The following is a 25,834-nucleotide window of genomic DNA, read 5'->3' on the forward strand; positions in this document are numbered from 1 at the left end:
AATTAGAGCTCTTACTTATTCACCGTTGGATGGCAGGCTGTAGTGGAGGCAACCTTCCAGAGATGCCCCATGCCTGGGTGAAGGCTGATGACCAGGTTCTGTTACCTTCCCGGGCTGGAGGAACCAAGGCTGGGAGGTAAAGGAACTCCCATCGGGAGGCAGTGCCAGAACTACAACTACCAACCATCTGACTCCTTGCTCTGTGCTTTGTCTTCTGAATGAACAATGCTGCTTCTTAAGTACACATAAGCCAAACTGCCTCTCAAATTGCAGCCATCTACTTTGAGTTCAGATTTGCACAGCATGACATGAATTGGGCTGCAAATTATGCAGAAAACAGCCATCACATCCATCTGTGATGTCAGAATCCTCAAGTACAATGTGACCTGTTAGTATGTAACAGAGTAGAAGGATACTGTGTCTGATTCCTTCCCTATGAAGAGTGATGAATATCCTTCCAGATGCATTTGGCCCAGTGTGAAAAGGTTAAATATGATTGAGGTAATGCCTGTGATATGCTCAAGAGCAGATTTCATATCCAAGGGTGCAGGCAATTAGATTTTTTTTAATGGTGTAGTAACTAGAGAAAGAAAACACACAAATACACTCATACCTAATGGTAAACTGAATTTATTTCCTCTTGGAAAACAATTCCAGTAATCTCCAGGTTCAGACTGCAGAGTAAACATTAATAACAGTAACATACAGGTTAGTTCAACTGATTCAAGAATTTGGCTGCGTGAAATCATTAAGGAAAACCTTGAACACTCAAAGCTTCAAATGTATCCAGGGAAAAAAAAATTCTTTGACAGTCTACATAACAACTATTGCATATATAGTGATGCTACCTGTCACATTGCAAGGCTTACAAATATATATATACGGGCCTTATCCAGCTGTGGGGTTCTGTTCTGTGAGAACATCTCTTCATGGTTTGCAAGAATCTTCAGCAATAAAAAATAGTCTTGGATTTAAGCGCTGATATACCAAAAGAGAAATTCTAGGCTTAAGTGTAAAGAAAAGGAAGTCCAACCATAGTCTCATGTATAACAGTTGTTTTTAATCTTTCTTCCTTAAAAATACTTTATCTTAAGCCATTTTGGTCATAGTCTTTTTTTTTTAATCTTGCCTGAATAGGGCCCAAGTCCACTTGTCTTTATAAGACCATTTTAGTATCAGACGACATAATACATGTGCAACACTTTATATACAAGGGGTCTATCCGGTGCGCAAAAGTTCAAACACATGAACATCCAACAGTTTGATAATACAAGTTTTATGGTACAATACAATGTTTCTGAATAATATACATTAACAATGAAAGTTTCGTGCAAAGAGTAAAACATGTTCCCTTTTTGTGCCACAAAAGCAATTCTCCTTGAGAGACTGTACTTGCACTAACTGCTGTGTTGGGTCATTGTATGATTCTGTAAATAACAAAAAAAAAAAAAAAAAAAAAAAAGAGAAGAGAGGGAAAACAAACTTCAGTGATTTCATTTTCATCAGACCAAGCATATATACATGTAATTAATTCATAATGACTTGAACAGAACAATGAGTTTCTGCCCTCTGATGAATAGTGCTCATGGGTGCCCTCTAATGTTAAAAAAAATCTAATGCTTCTTCCCCAGGGGGAAACAGACCCAGAGATCTTCTGAACCTGCTGTCACCCATGAGGGCCTGGAAGGAGAGGCCAGGGCAGAAGCCTCCTTAATGTGAGATGGCTGGCTGGCACCTTGCCTTTTCTCCACCTCTGCCATGCCTTTCTATAATACCCTCCCGCCATCCATCATCTCTTCTTATTAAGATACGACCCAGTGTTCAAGGAGCAGGTAGCACCGTTTTAACAGTTTTATGGATCTGTGCGTGATTTCCATTGGTTACATATGCCTCTGTTCCAATCCCTCTGAGACTGTAACATCTTGACAACAGGGGCTCTATCTGCCCCTGAATATGGGTATGAAATGCAAGAGTTAGCTGGCTGATGATGGACAGTGGGAGCAGCCCCCCTCCTGAGGGTGGGCTTTGGGCTGTGGTCATACCGTGGCTCAGGAGCAGATTACAGTAGCCCGCCAGGTCTCCCCTTGTCCCCGGATGCTCTTTCTCAGCTGACACAGCCTGTGCTGTATATTGGTGGTCCCTGCTCATCTATGCTAGCATGTCCCCTTTCTGAGTGAACACTCTTTCCAAATTGTGAGAGGGTAACTGGGATTGCTGGGCAACTCAGGACCACCAGCCATGCCCTGAGGGTGGACGCCGGGTGGGAAAGTTGAGCTGAACCTCTGGTCATTCAGCCTGTATTCAGGGAGCAGGCAGTTTGCTAGTTGCTGTAAAGGATGAAGAGATAACCTGGCTCGCCAGGAACCAGGCCTGGATGATGGTCACAGATCTGCAGGATATTTGCCTGGAGCATAAGCCTGGAGATGACCTGATCTCCACTCTCCTCCTCTGTGCTTTCCTGGAGCCATGTTCTCTCACTACTCACTTGTATCCCCTGACCCCAATCCCTTTGTATTACAACCTTGGGGCCCAGCTCAAAATATCACCACTTCCATCCTCACCCCATCTAACACTGATCTCTCCCTTCTCTGATTTCCTGCTGCACTTTATACTGCTTACATAGGATGCATCTTAGGTCTTGTCTCATGATTATTTGTAGGCCTGGCTCTCACTCATGCCAATAATTCCGATGTTCATTCATTTATTCATTCATCTACAAGCATCTATTGAAAACGTACATCAGCACCTGGCACATGCCATAGTGCTGCAGTGCTCAGGAAAGAGGGTTTGGCTATCTCAGTGACTGGCTGGCAAGGCAAGGGCTACTGGAGAGGAAGGGCATGGTCCTTGCCTTCATGCCTTCAAAGTGCTCACAGTCTAAAGAAGGTCATGCGGGTACATAAAAGTAAAGCAAGATGGCAAGCAGTCTATTAGAAAAGAACACAGAAATGTCACGGATACACCTAAACCTGCCTAGCCATTGGGGAATGGTTCCAAGTGGATCTAGCACACTGACAGCCGGAGACATGAGCAGAGAGTACAGAGAGGGCACTCTAGGCCAAGGGACCCACATGGGTCAGGGCAATGAAACAGGAATATGCAAGGTACGTTTGCAGACCTGCAACTTGTTTAGATTGGTTGAATTCTTCTGGAGTGTTCTGAATCAACAGTACTCACGAGACATGAAGATGGAGCTGGTTTGGGGCAAGAATATGAGCTGTCTTATCTACCTTGCTAAAGAGCTGAGACTGTCTTGTAGGTTAAGGGAGCCATTGGAGTATTTTAAGCAGAGGGATTCATCTTAGAGATGTTTGTTATCTCTTCATCCTTTACAGCAACTAGCAAACTGCCTGCTCCCTGAATACAGGCTGAATGACCAGAGGTTCAGCTGAGAACCAATTGGGGCTGGGTGCAGAAGTTGGCGGGGGGCTGGAAGCCTTGTGAAGAGGACTTAGGTCTTCCTTGTTCCATTTCAAATTTAGCTCATTTTTGAAAAAGATGGATGACAAATCATGATGCAGACCAGTATTTCACTCTCCCTTATTTAAAACATATCTTAATAGTCCCAGCCTCAGAGTGAATACAGGAAATAGCAAATTGTTTTTATGCCAGCTCTTTTATCTGTATATTGATTTTTAATACTTCTGAAAAGTACTTGTCACCGATATGTAGACAGAAAGGGTAATAAAAGTACTAATGAGACCGAAAAACTTTGCTATTTTCTTAAAAATCAACATAATTCTGTTCGGAAAGGTTATAAACAATAAAAGTTTGATTACTCAAAATACACCACATCTAAGCCTTCTTATACCTTTTGCTATCTCAGAGTCAAGTTTATAGAAAGGTTTTTTATTTTTAAAAAGTCCAAAAACAATGACCAAATAAGTACAAGAAGATACGATAATACAGATCGAGCACCTCCAAATGGGAAAATCCAAAATCCAAATACTCCAAAATCTGAAATTTTTGAGCACTGACATGATGGAATATAGGTGACTAAGCTAGTGACACCTTTGCTTTCTGCTGATTCAATGTACTGAAACTTTGTTTCATGCACAAAATTATTGAAAATATTGTGTAAAATGACCTTTGGGCTATGTGTATAAGGTATATAAGAAATATAAATGAATTTTGTGTTTAGACTTGGGTTGCATCCCCAAGACATCTCATTATGTATATGCAAATATGCCAAAATCTGAAATCGAAGACACTTCTGGTCCCAAGCATTTTAAAAAAGGAATACTCAACCTGTATTTACCTAAATGATAGGACTCTGACAGAAAGATGGGTGTTTTTTTCTTCTTACCAAATCAAAAAAAAAAAAAAACAGTTTAATTACATTATTTTCAAATGTTTAAGTGCTTATGATGGACACTCCACATGTGATTGGATTCTAGGGGTTAGTAAAAGAGTACACAGTGCAATTTTCCTGGTGTTTTTGTATGTGCTCATATCAAGATGCTACAAGAACCCAAAACAAACTGCCCATAACAGTTGGCAATGGTTGTGTGTTGTATGCTTTCATCCTCAATCAAAGCCATACAAGTCTCTTCAGAGGTGCAAGGACATGAACAAATACACATACATCACTTACTACAACAGACTGAAGTTGTTTCATAAAGGAGTTATGTTTTGCATATAAGAGAGAGGAATATAAATCACTTGTGAGAAGGGCAAGGGTATGGCTTGTGAAATTCAAAAATAAAGCAACCCAATGTAAGTAGTATCAACCTAAGAAATCTGGCATGAGAAATGTAAGGGCAGGAAGTCCTCTTGGTGTGGAGATGCCTGCAGACCACGGAGATCTCTTATTCTCATTTTGTTTGGTTTCCCTTTTTTGCTCCAGCCCAACAGAGTGCTATGGCAGGGTGTCCCCAGGCCTGGCTGTCCACCATTGGCAGTGATGCTCATGGTGGAAGGCAGCACGTTCCTAGAGCTTCTTGGGCAATGGATATACTTGTGTTGGAAACAACCCCGCCATGGGATTCTGCTCCATCCTCAAGGGCTTGCCTTTGCCACCTTTGAGGATCCGGGGGATGTGTCTGTTCTCCTCCCCCACGCAGTATTTCAAGTCCACTGGAAATACAAATGGCCTCATTTCATTCTCTGGGGGAAGGAATGGAATATCTGAGCCATGGTTTATTCGATTGGCTTTTAGGTGTTGGTGAGAACAGACGCGAAGTCCTAGTCTCTGGTCTCGACTAAAGATTCTCTGAATAGAGCTTCATGGGAGCACTCAGTGTTTTTTGTGTTTTCTGATGCTCATAGACATTATTTTTTTAGAAAGGGAGACAAGAGGCAAGTGGGAAGGATAAAAAAGTAGACAGCAGAAGCGCCAAGCAAAGAGAGGGTAGGCTCTGAGGCCCAGTTTGCTCTCCCCCTGGCTACTTGCCACACCACAGAACCAGTCCTGAGACAGCAAGGACACAAATGCATATGAGCAGAAAGCAGAAAAATGCTGCCAGGCCATCCACAAGCAGCCTTCTCTCTGTGCAAGAGTTTTCAGCTCTTTAGGTCCAGAGGAAACCACTACACTAGAACAAAGCAGTGGGTAATCTCACCAATTTTACACAGCAATTCACAGTCCCTAAAGTACTTTAATGCAATGACAGGTTATGAGAAAAAATATCTGTTCCAATGAAGGGAAAGTGTTTTACATAATTGAGAAGAACATCAGTGCAACATTGGTGGAGGTGGGGGGTGAAGACAGAAAAGGAAGTAGGAAGAGAAGAAAACTTCTGTAATCCCACAGAGAGCCATATTCTACTCTGCAAAAAGCCATCTCCTGGAGACCCCATATCTAAGTAACTGAAAATTGCAAACCATTAATCCCAGTTATGAACAGTTGTTTTACACGAGGGGGGTTTGTGTTAAAAAAAAATCAAATCCACAACATACCTTAAAGCTGAAAAGAAGATCCATCTAGGTATGATACCTTAATAGCGAGGTTTCAAAAACACTTTCTTTACTGTAAAGGGCCCCATTTGGAAGGAGTGTGCTGTATGTATTTTTTTTCTCTATAAATGTGAAATTAAACTTAGAAAGCTAAAAAACAGACGAGGGCCTTAAAAATTCCCTTCTAGCACTATGTATTTCTTTTTAAATATGAGATGCCTTTCATTTTACAAGACTGGAATTCTCATTTTGGGCTTGGCACTCTAACAAATGATTAATTCAGCCTCCTTTTTTTCTGAGAGCTGACCACATTTGCTGGTCAAACAGTTTAATCCTATTTAAAATGCAATCCAAGAAAAATATTTTTAAGTAAAAATAAAAATCCATGATCCTTTGAAACTGTTCACCTTGGCTAAAGACATTCCATTTTCCTGCAATCTTGATGTAAATTTGAATTTTTGCACCTACATCAATGATGAAATTCAGCTTTGGAGGAAAGCCAGGGGGAACCTATCTTCCTAGAGTTGAAAAATTAAATTCCCAACCCCAAAACTTATGCTCAGAGATGGCCTTCACTTTTCTAATTCTTTGGCAGAGACCATGTCTCGTCTGTGCTTTGTAACACTCTGTTGGCATCGGCAAAATGTTACATATCAGTGGTCATAAAAACAAAAATGGCATTTGAATGGAAGTTTTGTGAAATCTGTTGATTCAAAGATGTTAATCATTTTTACCATGACTTGTTTATTTATAGCCTTTTGTTTCAAACAAATTCTGACAAGCTTTTAAAACTAAGTAAAAGAGCCAGCATGCTATTTTAAAAAGGAATGAAAAAAAATAACAAGCTTTCCACCACTAATTCACTATGCCATTAGAAACCCGAATTTAAACTGCAGTTGTATTTAATTTAAATGAGATGTTTTCTAACTAGATGAAATAGTAGGCAATTGTGGCTCAGAAACAATGCAAGGCGGGAAGAAATAAAGAAATATAAAGATTAAATGTGGCTGTTTCTTTCAACAGATGGTGACAGCACCATGGCAGCGTGTTGTTTTTTCTTTAGTTGAAGAACACAAACATCCGTAATCAATCATCACTGATTAACTAATTATATTACCCTTCCTTTTATCACTTGGGTTGGACCTTTATCCATAAACACTGAGGATAATCGGTATGCTCTTATTTTTCTGGAAGTATATTCTAGTTCACATACAGCCGTGCAGTTACAGGCTGCAAACAGAATTCTACATTACCGTCCACCTTTAAGCACTATTGCTTTTTTTCATTTTTTATTTTATTTTTTTAAACAAAAGCAATTGGTTTCCAACAGGCTGGATAATAAGTCTTTTGACCTGCATTCTTCTTTGACCCATTAAGGTCACCCCTGTGCTCGGGCATATAGCTGACTTAGGAAATGCCTGCAAGTCCTACATTTCATCTCCTGCCCACTCAAAATAAAGCTTCCTTTAAATGTGTCTGTACGGGTCCCTGAAGGCCAAAGAGGCATCCCTGTAGTGGGCAATGGAGGGACAGAAGCTTCTGCCTTTATTAATGAATGCAGACCATTATGAGTCTGGCTGGCTCCTTCCCCGTTCCCAGAAGCATATACTGTACGTGACTTAAAATGCTAGAATATTGACACAAAGCGAGCTGGGCACCCCTAAGGAAAATTACTCCTTGGATATAATGTAGGCTCGTAACAGCTATTAGAGTACAAAATAAAACCCTCCGGGATCAGACTGACATATACCGCATTCTACCTAGTCCTCAAACATTAGAAGAATTTCTTTGTGAAGGCATTCTCAAGGACAGCATTAAACTGACTTTTGTAGCAATCTGCAACAGCTTTTTGGCTTAGAGCTTTTAGTACTAAATCTCTGGTTCGAATCAATATAAGTACTATATCTTCTACATTAATCAATACATTTGGTTCAATACATGTTCTATTAAATTATACTTTCTAATCAAGATTTTTACATTTCCACCCTCTCTTCTTTTCATTCCCAACTTCTTATGCTAGTAAAATAGTTTTAAAAGTGTATACAGCTAATGATGACAGGATCCTGGGTTATTTCCCCTGAACGTTAAGAGAAAAAATAGTCACAATGGCAAAGGGTGATCTTTAAGCATCTTAATAAGGTTAACAGGATGTGAATGTTAATAAATTAACATTTTCAAAGTCCACACAATTACAAAAGTACTCATAATTTTCAACTGATTAAAAGTAAATTGCTACGGCTCTGGGAGTACCATTAGGAATGTTCTAAAAATTACACTGAAGACCAAAATCACCCTCAAGTACCCTACTTTGCCCACCCCAAAGTTTCTACTGCCCACAACTATATAATTCCTGGCTGAGGAAATCTGGGGTAATTGTGTTTTTATGGACCTTACCAGGTAAACATCAGGACCATATCTGTGGATATTGCATTTTTGTGAGCTATGCTATAGTTCAATGCATATTTTTTAAAGGACAAATATACAGTATTTTCCCTAAGTGCTATGAGAATCGAAAAGACATATGCATAGTGGATTTTTTTCATAGCCAGGGAAGTTGACTCATAATCTTTACATTTGTAGAATCTGCTAGAATGAAGTTCTACTCTTTTATTATGACACAGCAATGGCATTTCCAAATTGTCATGTATGCTTTTGCCCCTCTCTTTAATGCCATGAATGTTGCATTTATGATCATGTTTGCACTGACAGAATTTCCCTTTTTATTTTTTCATATGGTAATGTCATCACCATGAACTTACAGAGACAGTGATGCATTTTCTTTTGACATTTAACAGTTCACATGGGCTTGGTCTGACATCTCAAAGCATTTTCTGGATGACACTAAGCTATATTAAAGCAAAAGGTGAAATGGCATCATCAGAAGCGATCAGAAGAATACAAGATATTAAAGAAGGAAAAGGACTATTAGGGCATTTGGTTTGTCCCCTTGTAGGAACATAATTGTCTGATAAAGTTTACACACTAGGCCAGTTTTGAATGATTCTGGCAATGAAGTTGCTATCATACCTCCCATAGGAAACAATTTCGCATTCTAATAAACCTCACTGAAGGACATTTTTCTTGTTGTTCTCTGGACATTTGTGCTAACTACGTCCAGAAAAAGGGTGATCTGAGATAATCCTGAAGGATGAGGACAAGCATGTTGATGAGTTTATGTTCCAAACACTAGACCATGTACCTATAGTATAAAGTTCATCCATCTCATCCAAAGCAACCTAGAAGACTATCCAGTACACCATTTCTCAGTCATTACATAAAACACATCCCATTCACTTGCTTGGTTCCAGAGAGGAGCCTGAAAATAGATTTTAGAAGGCCAGTGGGGCTTGCCTTACACAAGCAGGTTTTCCCAACCTCAGCACTACTGACATTTGGCGCTGGACAATTCTTTGTTGCAGGGGGTTGTCCTGGGTATTGTAGGATGTTTAGCAGCATCCTCAGCCACGACTGCCAACATGCTAGTGGCATCTTCCCAGTTGTGACAAGCAGAAATGTCCCCTGACACTGCCACATATCTCTTGGTGGGAAGCATCTCTCCCACCAGGGAGATATTGAGGAACACTGCCTTATACTGTTTGAAAAACACTTGTGCATGAATAAATGAAAGGTGGGAAATAAGGAGGGTTCTGAATTTAAGGGTTTTGAAGAATTTGCAGGGAGGAACTGATCTAAAGGGGAAGAAGAAATGGTGGCCTATGAGGTGTGTTAAATAGCTGTAATGAGGAGGTCTTGTTAATGACCTGTCTTGTTATTGACAGGTTTAAATTAGAGGTCAGACACAGGAACAGGTGGTCATAAGGAAGGTATATAATTGTTTTGAATTTACTTTGTATTGAAAACACATTGAGCTTGCTATACCATGCTTGAGTATGCTACTTTGTCTTCATTATAAGATGGTATTTTCCCCATTTTAAAAAGAGAACTGCAAAGGGACACATATACCACATGAGACTGTACTGCAGTAAATATATACCGTACTGCAGTAAAACGTAGTCAATGGGTGAACATGGGCAAGTATACAGAAACTGTAGAAAGAATTCTTCCGAGATATATAATGGCATTGTTTATGTAAAGAACCAAGTATTTCCAGAAGTGTTCATTCTTTTAGTGACTTATCCAGACCATCCATACACCATTGATGAACAAAGATGGTACGTTTTAGTGGCAATCAACCAATGCTGCTTTAGGGATATTTGCAATCTAATAATGTTTAAAGGTACCCAAATATTAAACTCTGGAAATCAGTATTTGGGGAATGGAAAAAACTATCTACTTTGAAAGAACTACAGAGCCATCATCCTCAATTTGTTGGTCTAGACTCAATGGCAGGTGAATCAACTACACCTCTAAGTAATACCGCAGAGAAAGAAAAAATTGGTTTCAGAGCTGGGGGTTGGGGGTGGTACACAGCAGCATCTGGTCCAGTATCTTATTTTATAGATGAGAAAATTAAGTCCCAGAGGGTAGAAGCCAACACTCAAGGTCTTAGAGTTAGTCCCACGGCTGGGCCAGCTGTACAGATAAACGACACTCATTGCCACAGCCCAAACCTTCTATCTGGAGAGACAGGGTGCTCTAGGACACAGAGAAAGGGCCCTTCACCTTATGTCAGAGGCTTTGTTCTTGGAGGAGTCACACATGCCTGGTGCGGGAGAGATGAGGAGGCAGAGGTAAAAAGGGAGAGAATGGCCCCCGAAGTAGAGGGAAGAGCAGCAGCAAAGCTGAGAACCAGAGGGCAGAAGGCAGGGGGGCAGAGGGCAGAGGGCAGGAACTGTGTAGGAGCTGAGGCATCTGGTGGAGCTGCAGATATGTCCGGCTGTGCCGGGAGGTAGGGAGTCACTTCAAAAACGGCCTATTTTCACCACATTTTGCTATTTTCTGCAATATCAAACGAGCTGGAAAAGCCCATGGCGGTTACCATGTACCAAGAATACCCAGTTTGACCTTAGTCTAATGTGAGTCTTCAGAAGACTAAGCAAAGACTAATTATTTAAATAATGCTAAGTCCTAGTTGCTAACATAGAACAATTCCTAGTATTTTGACAATTAAACATTTTGGAGATATAAAACAAGCCCTTTAGTCCACCAGCTTCCAAAGGACAAATTCTGCTGTGACGTCATACGTGGGAAATGTTAACATCGTGACAATCCCATTTTCCATTAAGAACTTAAAAACAGTAGTAAAATTGTAGTTGCAAGCTGACCCCTATCTGTTGTGCATACCTGACAAGCTTGAAAATTTCCCTCTTTGCAACTGACAATAGCGTGCACTATGTACTACATTGAGAGTGGGGGGAAAAGGTGCCGAAAGGGAAGAACAGGCGAAAAAGAGCAAAATGGCCACTGGGAAATATAGTAAAGAGTACGATGTTTATTTTTAAAAGAAAACAATGAATTGAGCTGTCTGTTTCCATGCAAGAAACCAGCAGAAAATTTAAATCAAACTATATAAAGCCGGCACCAGTGAGAGGGAGAGTGTAAAGATTTCACTCAAGATTCTGGAATTGCAGGATTCCAGCGTACTGTGGGACAGAAGGCTTTGATAGGCAATACTGTCTAATAAGATATTCAGGGATTAAGTCAGTGCTTCACAGACAGATGTGTCCATGTGCCAGTTGTTGCTAAGCTTTAATTTTTTCCCCTGTAATGTTTAATTTATCACACTGGCGCTTTCTAAACTAGAACATCTGTAAACAAGGTTAAGAATGACCTCCTTCCAATTTTACATCCACGAACAGTGCCCCTTCTTCGTGCTCTAATTTTAGATACCTTAAAGATAAATAAATCTTTGGAAGGAAGAAAAAAGAAGGCTTGTCTGACATTGTAATGTGTTCATCTTGGGCGAATACAAATTTCCTCTCCGCCAGCTCTCGGTGCACACAACCAACTCTTGCTGCTGAAGCTATATTCAAGCATCCCCTTCCCAGTCAAACGCAATTAAACAAACTTCTGCTAAATATTTAACAGCCTTGTGTACCAATTAGCAGCAAATAATGGAAGCTTAAATTGATAATTGCTCAGAAATGTCCTCTTACAAACATTACAAAATTCCAACTCCTCCCTTTTCTCTTAGATTTTGAATCCTGGAAGGTTTTTGAAGAGAATTTAGTCAGCGAAATTAACTATAATCATATCACTTGGTCAAGATCTCAGAGTTAAGTTTGGCTGTTTTGCAGTCAGCTGCAAGATTCCACTGGCATCATTTACTTCACTTCCGTGTTTGAAATCCATTGAAATTTAGTTACACACTGAAAGATGGTGGAGCAGGGCATTGATTTAAAAACTGACTGGCAGGCTTAGGATTTAAACTCTGGTCCACCAGATTCAAAAGGTCATCTGATTAGAATGGGAGAAGCACAGGGCGTTGTAATTTATATTCAAAGGGTAACCTTTGTAGGAAGAAGGAGGGAGCCAAGACTCTTTCTGCTTTTCCACTTGATAGGGACACGGATTCCCTTCAACCAAATTCCAATAATTACAAAAAATAGTTTATTGAACTTGGGCAAAAAGCAAAAGAAATGCCTCTTCCTTGTAGTGTATTATTTCTTTTATTAAAAACACTGCCACACTCCCTAGGAGGTAAACTCACATTAAGAGTAAGTCAAACATGTTATAAATCATTAAGAATAACAGAAAAACATCTTTCCCCACCGTAAGCAAAAAAAAAAAAAGCTTGTCTACTATGGCATATGCTTTGGTAAAGATATATAAAAATAAAACTGTGAAAGGACAATGTATTAATTTAGATAAACTGTGTTAAGTATGAGCCACCTCCTGAGAGGTGTGTGTGCGTGCATGTGTGTGTGCATGTCTGTGCACATGTGTGTGCACACGCGTGTGTGCGTGCGTGTGTGCACACGCACGGGAATACGCCTGTGAGCATGTCCATTTCCACGCCTAAGCGAGTGTTGCGCAGGGCAAAAAAAAGAGTTACATACATGCATTGCTTCTACAGGTAAAATTCCTGGTGTTTGCCTTTGATCTTTCTGTCTCTCTGGGGACTTATTCCTGCATGGAGAATGCAATTAGAAGGAGCCCCAAGTAATTCTTGTTTTAAGATCTAAGCAAGCCCTTTAAAAATGCAAGTATTTCACAGGCCCAATTCTGTTTGGTTATCCCCTACTTTAAATTAAAAACCCAAGTTTGGAGAAGAGAAAACATTTCACACTCAAGTTTAGTGCTTTTTTCTTTTTGCCTGTGTGCTTGCTTTTCTTTCTCTTTTCCCTGTACGTTATTGTGTATTGTTGAAAATTTCAGGTCTCTTTCTTTAACGATCCCTCCCCACCCCCTAAAATCATCCCGGTTTATTAGCAAGTTCATACAGGCACAAAGAAGTCAGGAATGGTTGGGTGCATTTCCTATTCTCTATTAAACCTGTTCTTAAGATATATTTTTATTCTTTCTTGTCCACGATTTCCCATTGTCTTATACTCTTTAAGGTCTTAAAATGGCAGAGCTGCCCCCACTCTCTACCCTGCCAAGAAGAGCTTCTATTTGCTTCAGAAACCCACACTTGAAGTTCCCATTCTCCTCTCACTTCCTGGGCACCTTTTCTGGCTTTACTTCTAGGTCTCTGTGGGACAGTTTCCTCAACCCTTATGGTGCACAGAGCTACTGGAAAGAGAACCCTTTAATTCCTCCACGCAGAGATGTGCTGTAGCTATGGTGAGAGTAATCTATAACCCTCACATCCTTAAATAATTTGCTACTCCAAGTTAATTTTAATTCATTACAATAAAGCAATATAATTTTAAAAATCTCTTTAAAGTGAAGTATTTAACATGATCCTGAAAGAAAGACAGTCCTGACTAACAGAGGGCCAGGCGGCAGGCATGGTGCAAACTCATGCAAATTCAAAGGTGAGCCGTAAACAAGAACACACAGCAACACTGCCATGCATAAAGGGCCAGGCAACGGGAGGCCTCATTCTAATCAGTCCTCAAAGGAACCTGCCATACAGAAGTGGCACTTATTCTAATTTAAAGCCCTCATGCTTGCTTCAGTGTTGCAAAATTTATAAAAGAATAACTTCATTAAACCGCCTGGCACTTCAAACACAAATGCAAACCAGCCACAACACAGAAGGAGCTGGACAAGAGGAAGAGAAATATTCCCAGAGAGTTGTTAGCTCAGATATTAAAATAGAGTCTGCATTGTGGTGCTTCTCTTTCCGTGCAACTTTCCTTCACCAATGACTCCTGCCACCGGGCTCTTTACTTCTGTCACGAGTCCTGTTGCTCCTGTGAGTTTGCTTAATAACACTGAAAATCATTCAAAGCGGTTTGGCGAGCCCAGTCACATGCAGAAATACATCTGGCAGTGCATAAATGAACGCTATTCAATGTTCCTTGCCTGGTCTGCAGAGGAGATTGATTCTGAACACACCACTATTACAGTTCCCATTTACTTGGGTATATATTTCAGACTCACCTAAGTTGTTGAAAAACTAATGGAAGAAAAAATTTCTTCTCCTTAACCCTGGCACTCAAGAAAGAAAACAATAATAAGGGTTAAGTGGAAACAGTCTACTGAATCCACGCACGGCGCAGGAGAAAAGTTATTGTCACATCCTAAAACATATGCTTTAAAGGGAACTTCTTTTTCTCCCCTGAATCAGAGTCCTAGAAACGCTACAGAAAAATTACTTCAGGCTAGATTCCTAAGCTACAATGCAGTGTGTGTCAGAACACACATCATTTCATGCTGAACTGTCAGCATATTTCTCAAAATCATTTTTTTTTGGAATGCAATGTAACGACAAATCTGGAAGCCTGTATAAAACCTCCAAGCCTCTGAGAAAGTATGTGTCACCCACAAGTTAAACTAAGCATCATGATCTTGAGAGATCCCAGTAATGAACCACTCCTTTCCTGCTCAGTGTTTCTCATCACCTTAGTGGGCACAAATCTGTGCTAAGATTTTGCTTCAGAGAACACAGTGAGCGTTCAAAAACCTTGAAAATGGTAATCCGTGGATGAATAAGAGGAAATGGCCTTAGGGTAAGTAAAAGGTGAATCTCTCCAAGGGTTATAAAAGAAAAAGACTGTTTATCCCAGTTGTTTTTCAGAATTTTGGAGTGGGATTCTTGCTGTTGGTTGGAAGAAAGACCTGTTACAGGGTGCTCAGACCAGGCTGACCGGAGACCAGTTCCACGCAATGGATGTGAAACTTAAAGTTGTCACCAAAAATTGCAGGATGATAGGAGTCATATTCTTCTTAGAGTAAACAAATATTGAAATGAATTATCTCTTATCCCTATGCAATTGTTTTATAGTGCTGGAAGCTTTTTATATCCAAATAATGCAATATATTGGTGAAGGTAAGTTTGTATTCTTTTTTCTCTCCATGAATACAATCGAGCTAATCAGATGGAATGAATGAGCCAATTCACTTACAGGCAGCCTTTATTATATAATAAAATATGGATTATTGATCTTGTGGAGTTGGCAATTGCGTGATGCAAATTCAGTGAAGGAAACCTCCAATATTGGAATTTGAGGCTATTTGTATTGACGCTTGAATCTACCTGAACTATTTTCACTTTTGAAAAACCATCAAAATAAAACAACACTAAAACTAATTAAACCCAGTGTTCCAAAAAGGACAAAGAAAAGTTAACACAGAGGCCTGGGATGGAAGGCTGGGATGGCCCCCTTATAGGGTAAAATCCCTCGTTCTATTCCAACGGAGGGAGAAGAAACAGGCAGGCTCTTTGGGCCTGTCTGTGGAGTAGTGAGTACAAACTTATTTGCTAGACCCAAATGTACTGCCTAGGCAACTTGCTACAAATCCTACCCAGCCCTGTAATAAGAGTCAGTGTATTGTTGTGGCTCTCACACTTGTGAGGCAGACTTGTTTAAAATACAACACTGGGCTGTCCTAGCAAAATCCTTTCGTCTCTTATCTCTTAAAAAATGCAGTCATCAGCCCGGGTTAGGAGACAGCTCTGAATTCTGAATACAAGGGTCACATGGCAAGGAAAGCCTACACAGCAAACACTGAAGGGAAGAAAGAACGTGAGCTATGTTATTCAACGTGTATTTACTCACCTCTGTTCTGCCTTCCCGTTCCCCTTATAAATCTGCCCCAAGATACGATGGCATGCTGATTGCTATTTGTGCTCTGCTACAAAGTCCAGGCCAGACTGTCTCCTGTATTCCTTATAAACTTCTCCCAGCTCTTCCCTACAGAGCAAGCACGCCCTTCCTTTTGACAGAGTTCAGGTCCTCTCTACCTTTTTATGGGCCACATCCGCGTGCCCCCCACATAGCAGCACAACACAAACATGTGCCTTTCTCCTCTCTTTTTTTTTTTAAGCGTAAACACAGGCTCTGTGTTTTGGTAGGCATCCCTCCAAAGCATAGGTGAACGTCCATGCGTTATGTTTCCGAAAACGACGCCAATGAAAGGGAGGAATGAGAGATGCTAAACAATGCCGCACCAAAGTTGCAGACTGTTCGGCTACAGTCCAGAAAATGAATCCAATTTTTCATTCTGTCATTATAAATATTTCATTGCAAATGGTACTGATTTTCTGCAACTGTGGTTAAGCAGAGGGCCTCTGTGTGAATATTTAAGAAAAAAAAGAGGAAGACAACGAAGAAGAGGGAGGGGGGGAATTAAAGGTTAGCAACCAATTAATTTCTCACTTGAAATGTAAAAGATTCTGGGAGAAATTCAACAGTGATGTAGTGTGTGACTCAAAGAAGAAGAAGAAAAAAAAACATTTACTCTGCTCTTCTTCTGACAGTTTCTCATAAAATATCTGCAGTCCATCTATCTTTTAGTACTCCAGGCTCCTCTGGAGAGCAGAAAATGGTGGTTTAAAGCTCACTTCAGTGCCAGTCTGCGGGAGATTGCTTTCCACAGGACCCCCGCTGATGGAGGCCTAGGGGAAGAGGCCCAGGAGTTATTCAATCAGCCCGAGACTCTGGGGCGGCTGGGGGTCCTTTGAGGGCTGATTATAAAGCTGCCCTCCTGTTGCCTGCCTCGGAACAGAACGAAATGAGCAGCCTCTTGCTGCGCAGATTCTGCAAGAAGGAATTTCACCTGTCATGGAGTTTGTCAGAATTTCAGGATTTATCTTGGTGCAAAATTAATAAAATACCAACCAGGATTTCAGGCTGACTACTCAGCTGTGTCATCTCAAAGTGATCTTTCACCCAAGAAAACCTGGACAGTGAACACGGCCATTCTTGCCCTACTTTTCCTTTGGAGAATGAACGAGACGATGTGACTAACGCCACCCAAACATCAGAATGAGACCGTGAGCCAATTACACGCGAGGCAGAATTATGCGTGGGTGCTGCTGTCTTAATGCATGACCTCTCACCCCGCCGCTGCAGTTCTAAAGCCCCTTTGGAATAAGTGGAGTCTAAGGCATAAAAAGGCCATTTCTGCAGCTTATAACACAGTAGGTCCCCTATGGCATCACATCTGTTAAATGCATACACTGGTATTTCAGACCCGGATTTGATTTATCTTTTAAAAGGAGTACTAACAATGGAGTATGGCAAGAACACATACTATGAAATGTTGCAAATTAATCTTGGGTTGGCTATGAACGAGGTGCAGTTTCATCCTTTGTTTCAGCACACGCCCTCCGCATGTCCCATCACCTTCTGGGCTCCCAGCAGAAAGTGGGAGTGCAGAGGGCGGGGGAGGTGGGAGAGAACACAAGGGGATAGGACAGAGTGGGAACAAACCACCTATTTCTGTGACCCTCTGCCGGCTCTGGGCTGCAACAAATTTGACCATCTTGGCTTCTTTCGCTTTAGACTGTGGCTTGCATCGCACAAATCACCACTGCTCTTTTAAGTGAAGTTCTGTACAACCCAGGGGTTTGATCATTTTGAACTGAGACTTGGGGAGCTCCAAGGCAATTAGTTCTGGTCCTCAGAGTGGGTGGCATCGCATGGCAGACGGGGCCAGCGCGTGGGGTCTGGATTGGCGCTCATGCCACTGGCTGGCCCAGGCCAATGGACAGAGTGGGCAAGCAGTTCTCAGGACCTTGGTCTCACTCAAGTTCGACTTCCAGGACACTGAACTCAGGTTCAGCACAGGGTTGGTTAGTTTGGGTTGTGATGCACACCTTGTTTTGTGTCCCTGGCCTCCATCCACGCTCAGGCCATGGGTACCTCTTACTCATCGATGATTAGCAGCACAGCCTCGGCTCTCAGAGTCAGCGACGGGTTTAAGGCATTGCTGCTTCTCTAATTTCTAATCGACATTTTCTAAATGAGACATTAAACAATGCTGTAATACATTCTCCCGAGCTCTTCCCCTAGTTAAATGACAATTCTGCTTTGGAGAACCAGTTTTACAATTCAGTAGCAGTCTGACTATACTAACACCAAGAGATCTCAGGAAAAAGTAAGAGAGAGAGAGAGAGAGAGAGTGAAAGAGAGAAGACAGCTAGGAAGTGAGCGCACAGATGGTGGGGGGGGACGCAGGGTGCTCTCAGCAGGCTTCAGGGGAGATGCATTAACTCCACAGAGGGATAAGGGCTTCCCACCAGTACTGTCATGAATTATAACTGAGTATGGGAGTGAAGTCTTGGTGCCTGTCTCACAGCAAATATACTGTTCCATTTTCCTGCACAATCACCTTTCACCCTTATAAACTCAAAGCACAGCAAAGCACACTGCTGATATTTAATGGTATCACAGTAGCCTTTTTTATGTCTAGAAGGCACACAAGCTTAGCAGATGTGCCCAGTGGTGTAAGTCAGACAATTATAAAATTAAGTTTTGGCAATGTGAAAAAGGAAGTCTTTTATGGGCGCTTTGGGTTTCCAGTGAAGGATGGTCTCCTGCCAGCCAGGAGCTGCTATCAAGGCAGGGGCAGGGATCACGCAGGAAAGAAGCTGTCCTCCCAGACATGGAGGGGCCCAAGGAAAAAGCCCCGCTTTTGCAAACTTGGCCCTCCTATGGGAAAGCAGTTCCTGGCCAGTTAGTTTCCACTCACTCATTCAATGAAGTTATCAATGAAGGAGACCTGTTATTTTAGGCAGTTTAAAATTTCACCACTATTAAAGGACTCGTTTACCCTGCCCTTCACTCCCGTTTAAAGCCTCGGAGTTGCTGTTCTAAATGACAGCACCGCAAGCACAGCTTTTAAGCACTATTCATCTCGCCGCCACATCTCAGGCTTTTACAGAACACTACTCTCTCTCTCCAATAAGGGGAACTTACTCCTTCATAGCTGCAGGGCAGAGCCTGTTCCAAGCTGTAGATTCGTTGCAAATATAACAATAAAGGATACAAATGTGAATTCCTCTTAAAATACACGTTTGGCTCTGAAGCTGCCTGGCCTTAGCAAACTCGATCAAGAGCAGCCTATCAATCTTTCTCCAAATGCACAGCAGCAGCTCATTTCACCCGGCTGTCCGAGGGATCGCCACATTGATGGATCAGGAAGACGCTGGAATGGATTCTTTGCTCGTTTCAGGGGATTTATAGTGGAAGCCCATGATTACTATCTTTCTTACCCTAATTGTCACAACAGCTGGATATGGAAGTGGTGTTTCCCAATAGTTAGAGGAAAGTTTGTAAACATAAAGGGTCTATTCTTGCCACTTTGTCTCTGCTAATGTGAGGAAACTGATCCATGTGTGGTGCAAACATCTAAAATAGAAACAGGTGGCAATTCCATGTGCCTCTCTAGATTGCAGAATGTTTTGGAAATTTGGATTTCTGGATTTCTCCAAAGGATCCGACTACAAAGGCGCTGAGACAGAGCTCTGTCTTTACAAGACAGTCACACATGCAGTCTTTCCTTCCTAATGGAGGCAGATCTTCTGGTGCTATGGCAGCAGGCTGTCTTGGCGACATGGAAAATGGCAGGGCCAGCAGAGCCCAGCCAAAGCAGAATGTGGCAGAGGTGATGAACATTTCCAGGGGGTGGGAGGGAGGGGGCTGCAGAACTGGCCACAGTGCTCTTCAGTACACCCTGGCTGGATGCTCCATAAACCCGCACTGATGGCAGTTCGGAGATGGCCATCTGTCGTCAACTCTGGGCCAGACAAAAAAATAATGTAATGGCAGCTCGCTAACAACAGGGCTGTTGGAGGAGGAAACGAGTCCTAGAATGAAGAGGTGGTGCTCCCTCTTTTAATAGCGAAAATCAGCCATCGATATGAACATCAAGAAATTAATGGATGGAGAATTTTTAAAAACTGAGCTGGGGTGCTGTAGAAACAATTCAAATGCAAATAAAGTGGTTTCAGCTTATTGCAATTACCTCTGTTGCCCTTACTTCAGTCATATTAACCACTTGATTCTTGAAAATTTGACTACCAGGACACATGGTGAAGCAGGAAGGGCCAAATTTAGAAAAAGGTGAGCCCAGGTTGTGCCTCCAAGCATGCACACACAGATTAGGCATTTATTGTACAAAACAGGTAATTGAAAATACATTTACTCATTTAGTCCAAATGAGTTCATTGTGATAATCATGCTTATCTTTCTGTATGCTTGCTTAATTTCTAGATGCAATTTTATTAAAAAGCCAAATAAAACTATCTTACTTTAGACGCATTATGAATGCTATACAACTGCAACTTCCCTCCTTTGCTTAAGAAAAACTCTAGTCTTTTTGCTACTGCATAGATGATGGGGGGTTGGAACGGAGAGAGAGAATAACAAACTGAGGTTAGCTTAGCCATGTCCTGTTTGTGTCCTATGTGATTAACTTTCTGCCTTCAATGGTAAGGCCAATCAATCCTGATTGAATTATCCAATATTAACAGCTGAAAGTGATCAAAACTAATGGTGAAAACATAGCACCAATCAATAAATCAATGCAAATGATTCGGCTCCTGGAGATCCGATCAAATAAAAGAGATAGATCAATTTAACCACTGAGCAAATTAAGTGGAAGTTGCTGTAGCACCAATTTACTTCCAAAGCCCTGCAGGCCCACAAAGCAAAGAAATGAGGTGATGTATGAAATGGACCAGTTCCAGAACCACGTGCTCATTTGACACAATTTATACTCCTGTGAATTTTGAAGTCTTTGTGATGTGCTTAAGGGCTGCGATTTCAGCCCCAAGAACAAGAGATACACAGGGGCACAGTGGATCTAAGGATGTAAAGAGCAAAGGAATGAGGCCCAGACCATCCAGGAAGGGGTGGGAATTACAATCCCCCACACTGGCTTTCCTCCAAACTGATCAGTATAGGACACGGATATGCCAGATCTAGATGTGGTGATGGGCAAATATTTCCAACCCAGGGGTCCCAGCAGAAGAACACATGATAAGAGGCAAGACATAACAGGGTTTTGAATTTTATATTTTGTGTGGGGATAATAAAAGAAATTTTGGCCTGGTGTGGTGGCTCACGCCTGTAATCCTAGCACTTTGGGAGGCCAAGGCGGGTGGATTGCCTGAGCTCAGGGGTTTGAGACCAGCCTGGGCAACATGGTGAAACCCCATCTCTACTAAAATACACACACAAAAAATTAGCTGGGTGTGGCAGTGTGAACCTGTAATCCCAGTTACTTGGGAGGCTAAGGCAGGAGAATTGCTTGAACCTAGGAGGCGGAGGTTGCAGTGAGCCAAGATGGTGCCATTGCACTCCAGCCTGGGCGAGCGAGCAAGACTCCGTCTCAAAAAAAAAAAAAAAAAAATTAAGCTCTGTAGGAAATAAAAAGTAAGCCCTTGAAAAATACGAAAAAGTGAGAAAACGAGGATGAGGGTTACTTCCTTTGGATGTGCTGTGAATACACACCCTTTCATTCCTCTTGTTTGCAAAAGAGGATTTCAGCCTCGCTTGGAGGAAAATATGAAAAAATAAACTAAAACTTTTTTCCAAACTACACTCAGATTCTACCTTGTCTTTCATGAAGGGGTAAAATAAAACCGTTTGTCTTAGCCACACCTCCGTAATTGGATGAAAGACAGGGGAGTGTATTAGTTTGGAATACATTTCTGAAAGCAAGTATACATGTTTAGTTTTGTAGTTAGAGGTTAAAAACCAAAACAAAGCCCAAGACTCCTAATCACTTGAAAAAGACAAATGTTTAAAAATAAGAATTTTTACCTGGAAACTGATTAACATGAAACCATGTCCAGATATGACTCATTGCAAAATTATTCTCGTAAGCTAGAACAGAGAACTCAGGAAAGTTCTGATATGTCTGAGGTAGAGATTTTGTTTTCAAATAATGATGAATCTGGATTTTGTTCACTTAGGTCAGCACTAGGAAAGCAGCAAGAAGGTCACAGAGCCAACGTTCCGTGAGTGTCTATTATGTTCTCCGAATTCCATAACCATCCATCCAAACCAGCAGGGGTGCCTCCCACCCAATTCTCCCAGCTGGAGAAGAAACACCTTTTCTGGGAAGATTTATAACAATTGATGACATATCACCTCATATAGTAGCTATTTCTTTGCCTATCTTCTCTTTCCTAGTAGATTGTAAATATATGTCTAATTATTTTAAGTATGTCTTGAAGCGTCTGGCATCATGGTGAATTTAAAAAGATGGAATTATATATTTATATATATATATTTTGTTTGTTTGTTTGTTTGTTTTCTTGAGACAAGGTCTCTCTCTCTCTCTGTCGCCCAGGCTGGAGTGCAGTGGTACAATCATGGCTCACTGCAGCCTCAACCTCCCCAGGTTCAGGTGATCCTCCCACCTCAGCCTCCTGAGTACCTGGGACCACAGGCACCTCAACCTGGGTAATTTTTTTTTTTTTTTTTTGGTAGAGATGAGGCTTTCACCATGTTGTCCAGGCTGGTCTCAATCTCTTGGGCTCAAGTGATCCGCCTGCCTCAGCCTCTCAAAGTGTTGGGATTACAGGCATGAGCCACTGTGCCTGGCCTGTAAATATTTTTAATAAGTATATTTTCTTAATAATGGCATGGGGACTATAGCAGTATGTAATATAGCAGTTGTAATTCTGACTATTAACAAGGACTCCTAAAGGCCTCATCACGTATTATTTAATAATGTGAGACAGATTTTGTGTTATACTCACTGAGAAGCTAGTTTAGGACCAGTAGCTAAGTTAGCAAGTGACCCAGCAAGCCACTCAATGGTGACAATTTAATGCTGTATTGTTGTCTTATACGTCCCATCCCATAGGCAGTAATTCATTTTTCCTTCAGCAATATGACCATAACACTCAAGCACCAGTTAAACTGTGGTATGAAAAATATGCATCAAAATCAGGTGATTTGGTGGAAAAGTGATTTGAGAAGAAAATCAAATAGCTATAGTGACAATTACACATTTAAACCTTAGTGATTTCTGAAAGTCTCGGTATATCCCTCAAATGTCAAATTACTACTGCACTTTGAATGTAGGAAACACTGCACTCATGACTTAATGAAGGGAAGGGCTGGGTATTAAGATAATCTTTGATTCAAAAGGAATTGAAATACTAGAATTTCAGAGCCTAAAGTTCAACTAGACCAATTTCTTCTACCCGTACTGCAGGAATTCCCTCAATCTTCATTAAATTTATAACAAGAGGCCTGACAGAACTTTCTATGTGGACACATTGGGAGAGAGGATGATTTGATCATTGCCATCCAATAGTAGCTTTTCTGGAGGCACCAATTAAACAGCAATTAGTGTACTGAAAGAATGTGGTCTATTCAACAGGATTTTTACAAACACCACTTGCTCACACCTGCATAAACCACTTTGGATACAAATATGCATTGTAGGATATTATTCTTGGACCATACCATCCTCTCTCAAAGCAGCTTCCTTAGGTTCTGCTGAAAAATTTTGAGGTCTATTAGGAAAACATGTGAAACATTGAACACATTCATTCACTTAAAAAATAATAAAATGTTCATTGAGTTGAAATAATGGACTCTTATTCCAAAGCACATCTCCTCTCCTGGCAGCATGCTAGGTGGCCTTTGAAGTGTATTAGAATTTCTTGCAAAAATGGAGGGAAACTCTGCCAAAAGAGAAAGGTTATATCTTGCTACAAATTATATTATATTTTTATGTGTATATATATATGTATAATATGATATAATTTTATATTATACACATTATATAAAATTTCAGTCCAGATACATATCTGTATATGTAGAACATTTGGTCAGCAAGGTTTATGGGTTGTGTGATGAACATAACTTCTACACTGGCAAAAAGTGTGACTTAGATTAAACGTTTCATAGAAATAAGGGCTTCATCTGGCCTAAATCTTAAAGGACTTGTGGTTTGTGATGTTCAAAGGATGGTGCCTGAGTGCTTGATCTCCTAAAGATGAACAGTGTACAGTGAAGAATTATCTACATTCTGACTGGCTTTGTAGGCAATGCAAATGAAGGTAACACACCACTATATATATGTGTACATACATAGTATATGTACACACATAGCATATATACACGCATGTATACATACTTATACATCCCCATATACATATGTGTGTGTGTGTGTGTGTATACATATATGGTGGCAAGTAATTTTCGTGAACATTCCCTCATATATATATATATGCATATATATGCATATATACACATATATATAAATTCTATACCTAAGAAAGCACTTCTATCCACAAAAAATCCTTCATATTTTCAACTGGGCATAAAGCAAAAGAAATGTAAGTTATGTATTATGGTCATAAAATCATTTATGTACATTTAAAAGATATCCATAGTGATGATGTTGATGGTCAATTCCAGAATGCTTATCCTAAACTTAACCTATTATTCTCATCTTGATAGAAAAGCCAAATAAATTGTATGCTTTAAAATCTCTAATAGGATTGCAGTTCTTAGACATTTAGTTTTATAGTCTCTTGTGAAAAGTCCTTCTTATTTCTGAACTTTGGTGGCATAAAAAAGTAGGTGAGTTCAAGTGGTTTAAAATTTATATTTATTTTGCACACCAAGGCATGAACTACAGTGGCTGATAAAATGGCTTCATTTTTCTACTCTGTGGTTATTTTGGTTATAGATCCTATTTTCTATTGTCACCTGAATTTTAGAAAATGTTTTTTCACTTGTCCTAGGAAAATAACAGAACTGTTTCATGGTTTTTGTACACTTACCATCCCATTTTCTATACAGCAAATAAAATAAATCAATATTTTAAAATGACATTAATTCCATCCTCTAAGCACTGGTATAAATGCAATTTGGATAATGAAAGCAAATGCAAAGGACCATGAATGCCAAAAGTTAAAATATAAAAATAAAAACACTTTCAAAACTAGAAAAAGTCAAGTTAACTCTGATCCATTTTTCTTAATGTGTTGAAACTAAAGCCAATGACATTATTGAGGATTTCAGAAACTAGACCCACATAGAGATTCCAATAACTATGAATTATAGTTTTGTGAAATATTGACTGTGTAGTCAATATCTCATCTCAGATTCATAATAATTATCACATACTCACCATAAATACTGTTCTTATCTAAGGAATGATTCACATATTAAACCTGAGTATTCACATCAAGAGCAAATATATATAATTTCGAGTTGTGGGATTAGAAATATAAGGCTCATAGTTTTGGATTACAGAGTAAGTCTCTGTTTGGCCCAGATGACAATTTGTATGAGCGAGTCAGAAATGTTTTGGTAGATGTTTGACCAAAAAGGTCACAAAAACTCAAAAAGAGTTGTGTGTTCTGCACTAAAATTTCTATGCCAGTGGTTCTCAAAGGGTGGCCCAGGGACTTCTGTGGTCTCCTAAACACTTATGAGAGGTCTGTAAGGTCAAACTATTTTCACAATAATATTAGACATTATTTGCCCTTTACACTCTCATTATCTCAAGAGGGTACAGTGAAGTTTTCTAGACGCTACCTGATATGTGATGACATCATATCTCTGACAGCTAATAGAATATGTGCTTGTATTCTTGTATTTAATAGATTTCTCAGTTTTGATTTTTAAGATGGAAAATGATAGCAACTCACATAAACCAAAGCCTT

General features: G+C 40.4%; 1 protein-coding gene and 1 long non-coding RNA gene across 7 annotated transcripts in view; both read right to left on the reverse strand.

Annotated features, from left to right (window-relative positions):
• Nucleotides 1–614: 614 nt before the first annotated feature.
• The window catches only part of ZNF521 (zinc finger protein 521), a 293,245-nt gene continuing 268,025 nt past the window's right edge, over nt 615–25,834 (reverse strand). For all 6 annotated transcript variants that reach the window (XM_016933478.4, XM_016933474.3, XM_016933475.3 and 3 more), the window contains one exon: nt 615–1,427. In XM_016933478.4, coding sequence (XP_016788967.3) covers nt 1,398–1,427 — 30 coding nt within the window. In that variant the 3' untranslated portion in view covers nt 615–1,397. The remainder of the gene's footprint in view (nt 1,428–25,834) is intronic.
• LOC134808588 (uncharacterized) lies at nt 1,432–25,737 on the reverse strand. Its single transcript, XR_010151874.1, has 2 exons — nt 3,397–25,737; nt 1,432–2,280 (listed from the first exon to the last, which is right to left on the reverse strand). It is a non-coding gene; the product is annotated as an uncharacterized LOC134808588 (long non-coding RNA).

The sequence above is a fragment of the Pan troglodytes genome, chromosome 17 (genome assembly GCF_028858775.2).
Source record: "Pan troglodytes isolate AG18354 chromosome 17, NHGRI_mPanTro3-v2.0_pri, whole genome shotgun sequence".
In the NCBI taxonomy this organism is placed as follows: Eukaryota; Metazoa; Chordata; class Mammalia; order Primates; family Hominidae; genus Pan; species Pan troglodytes.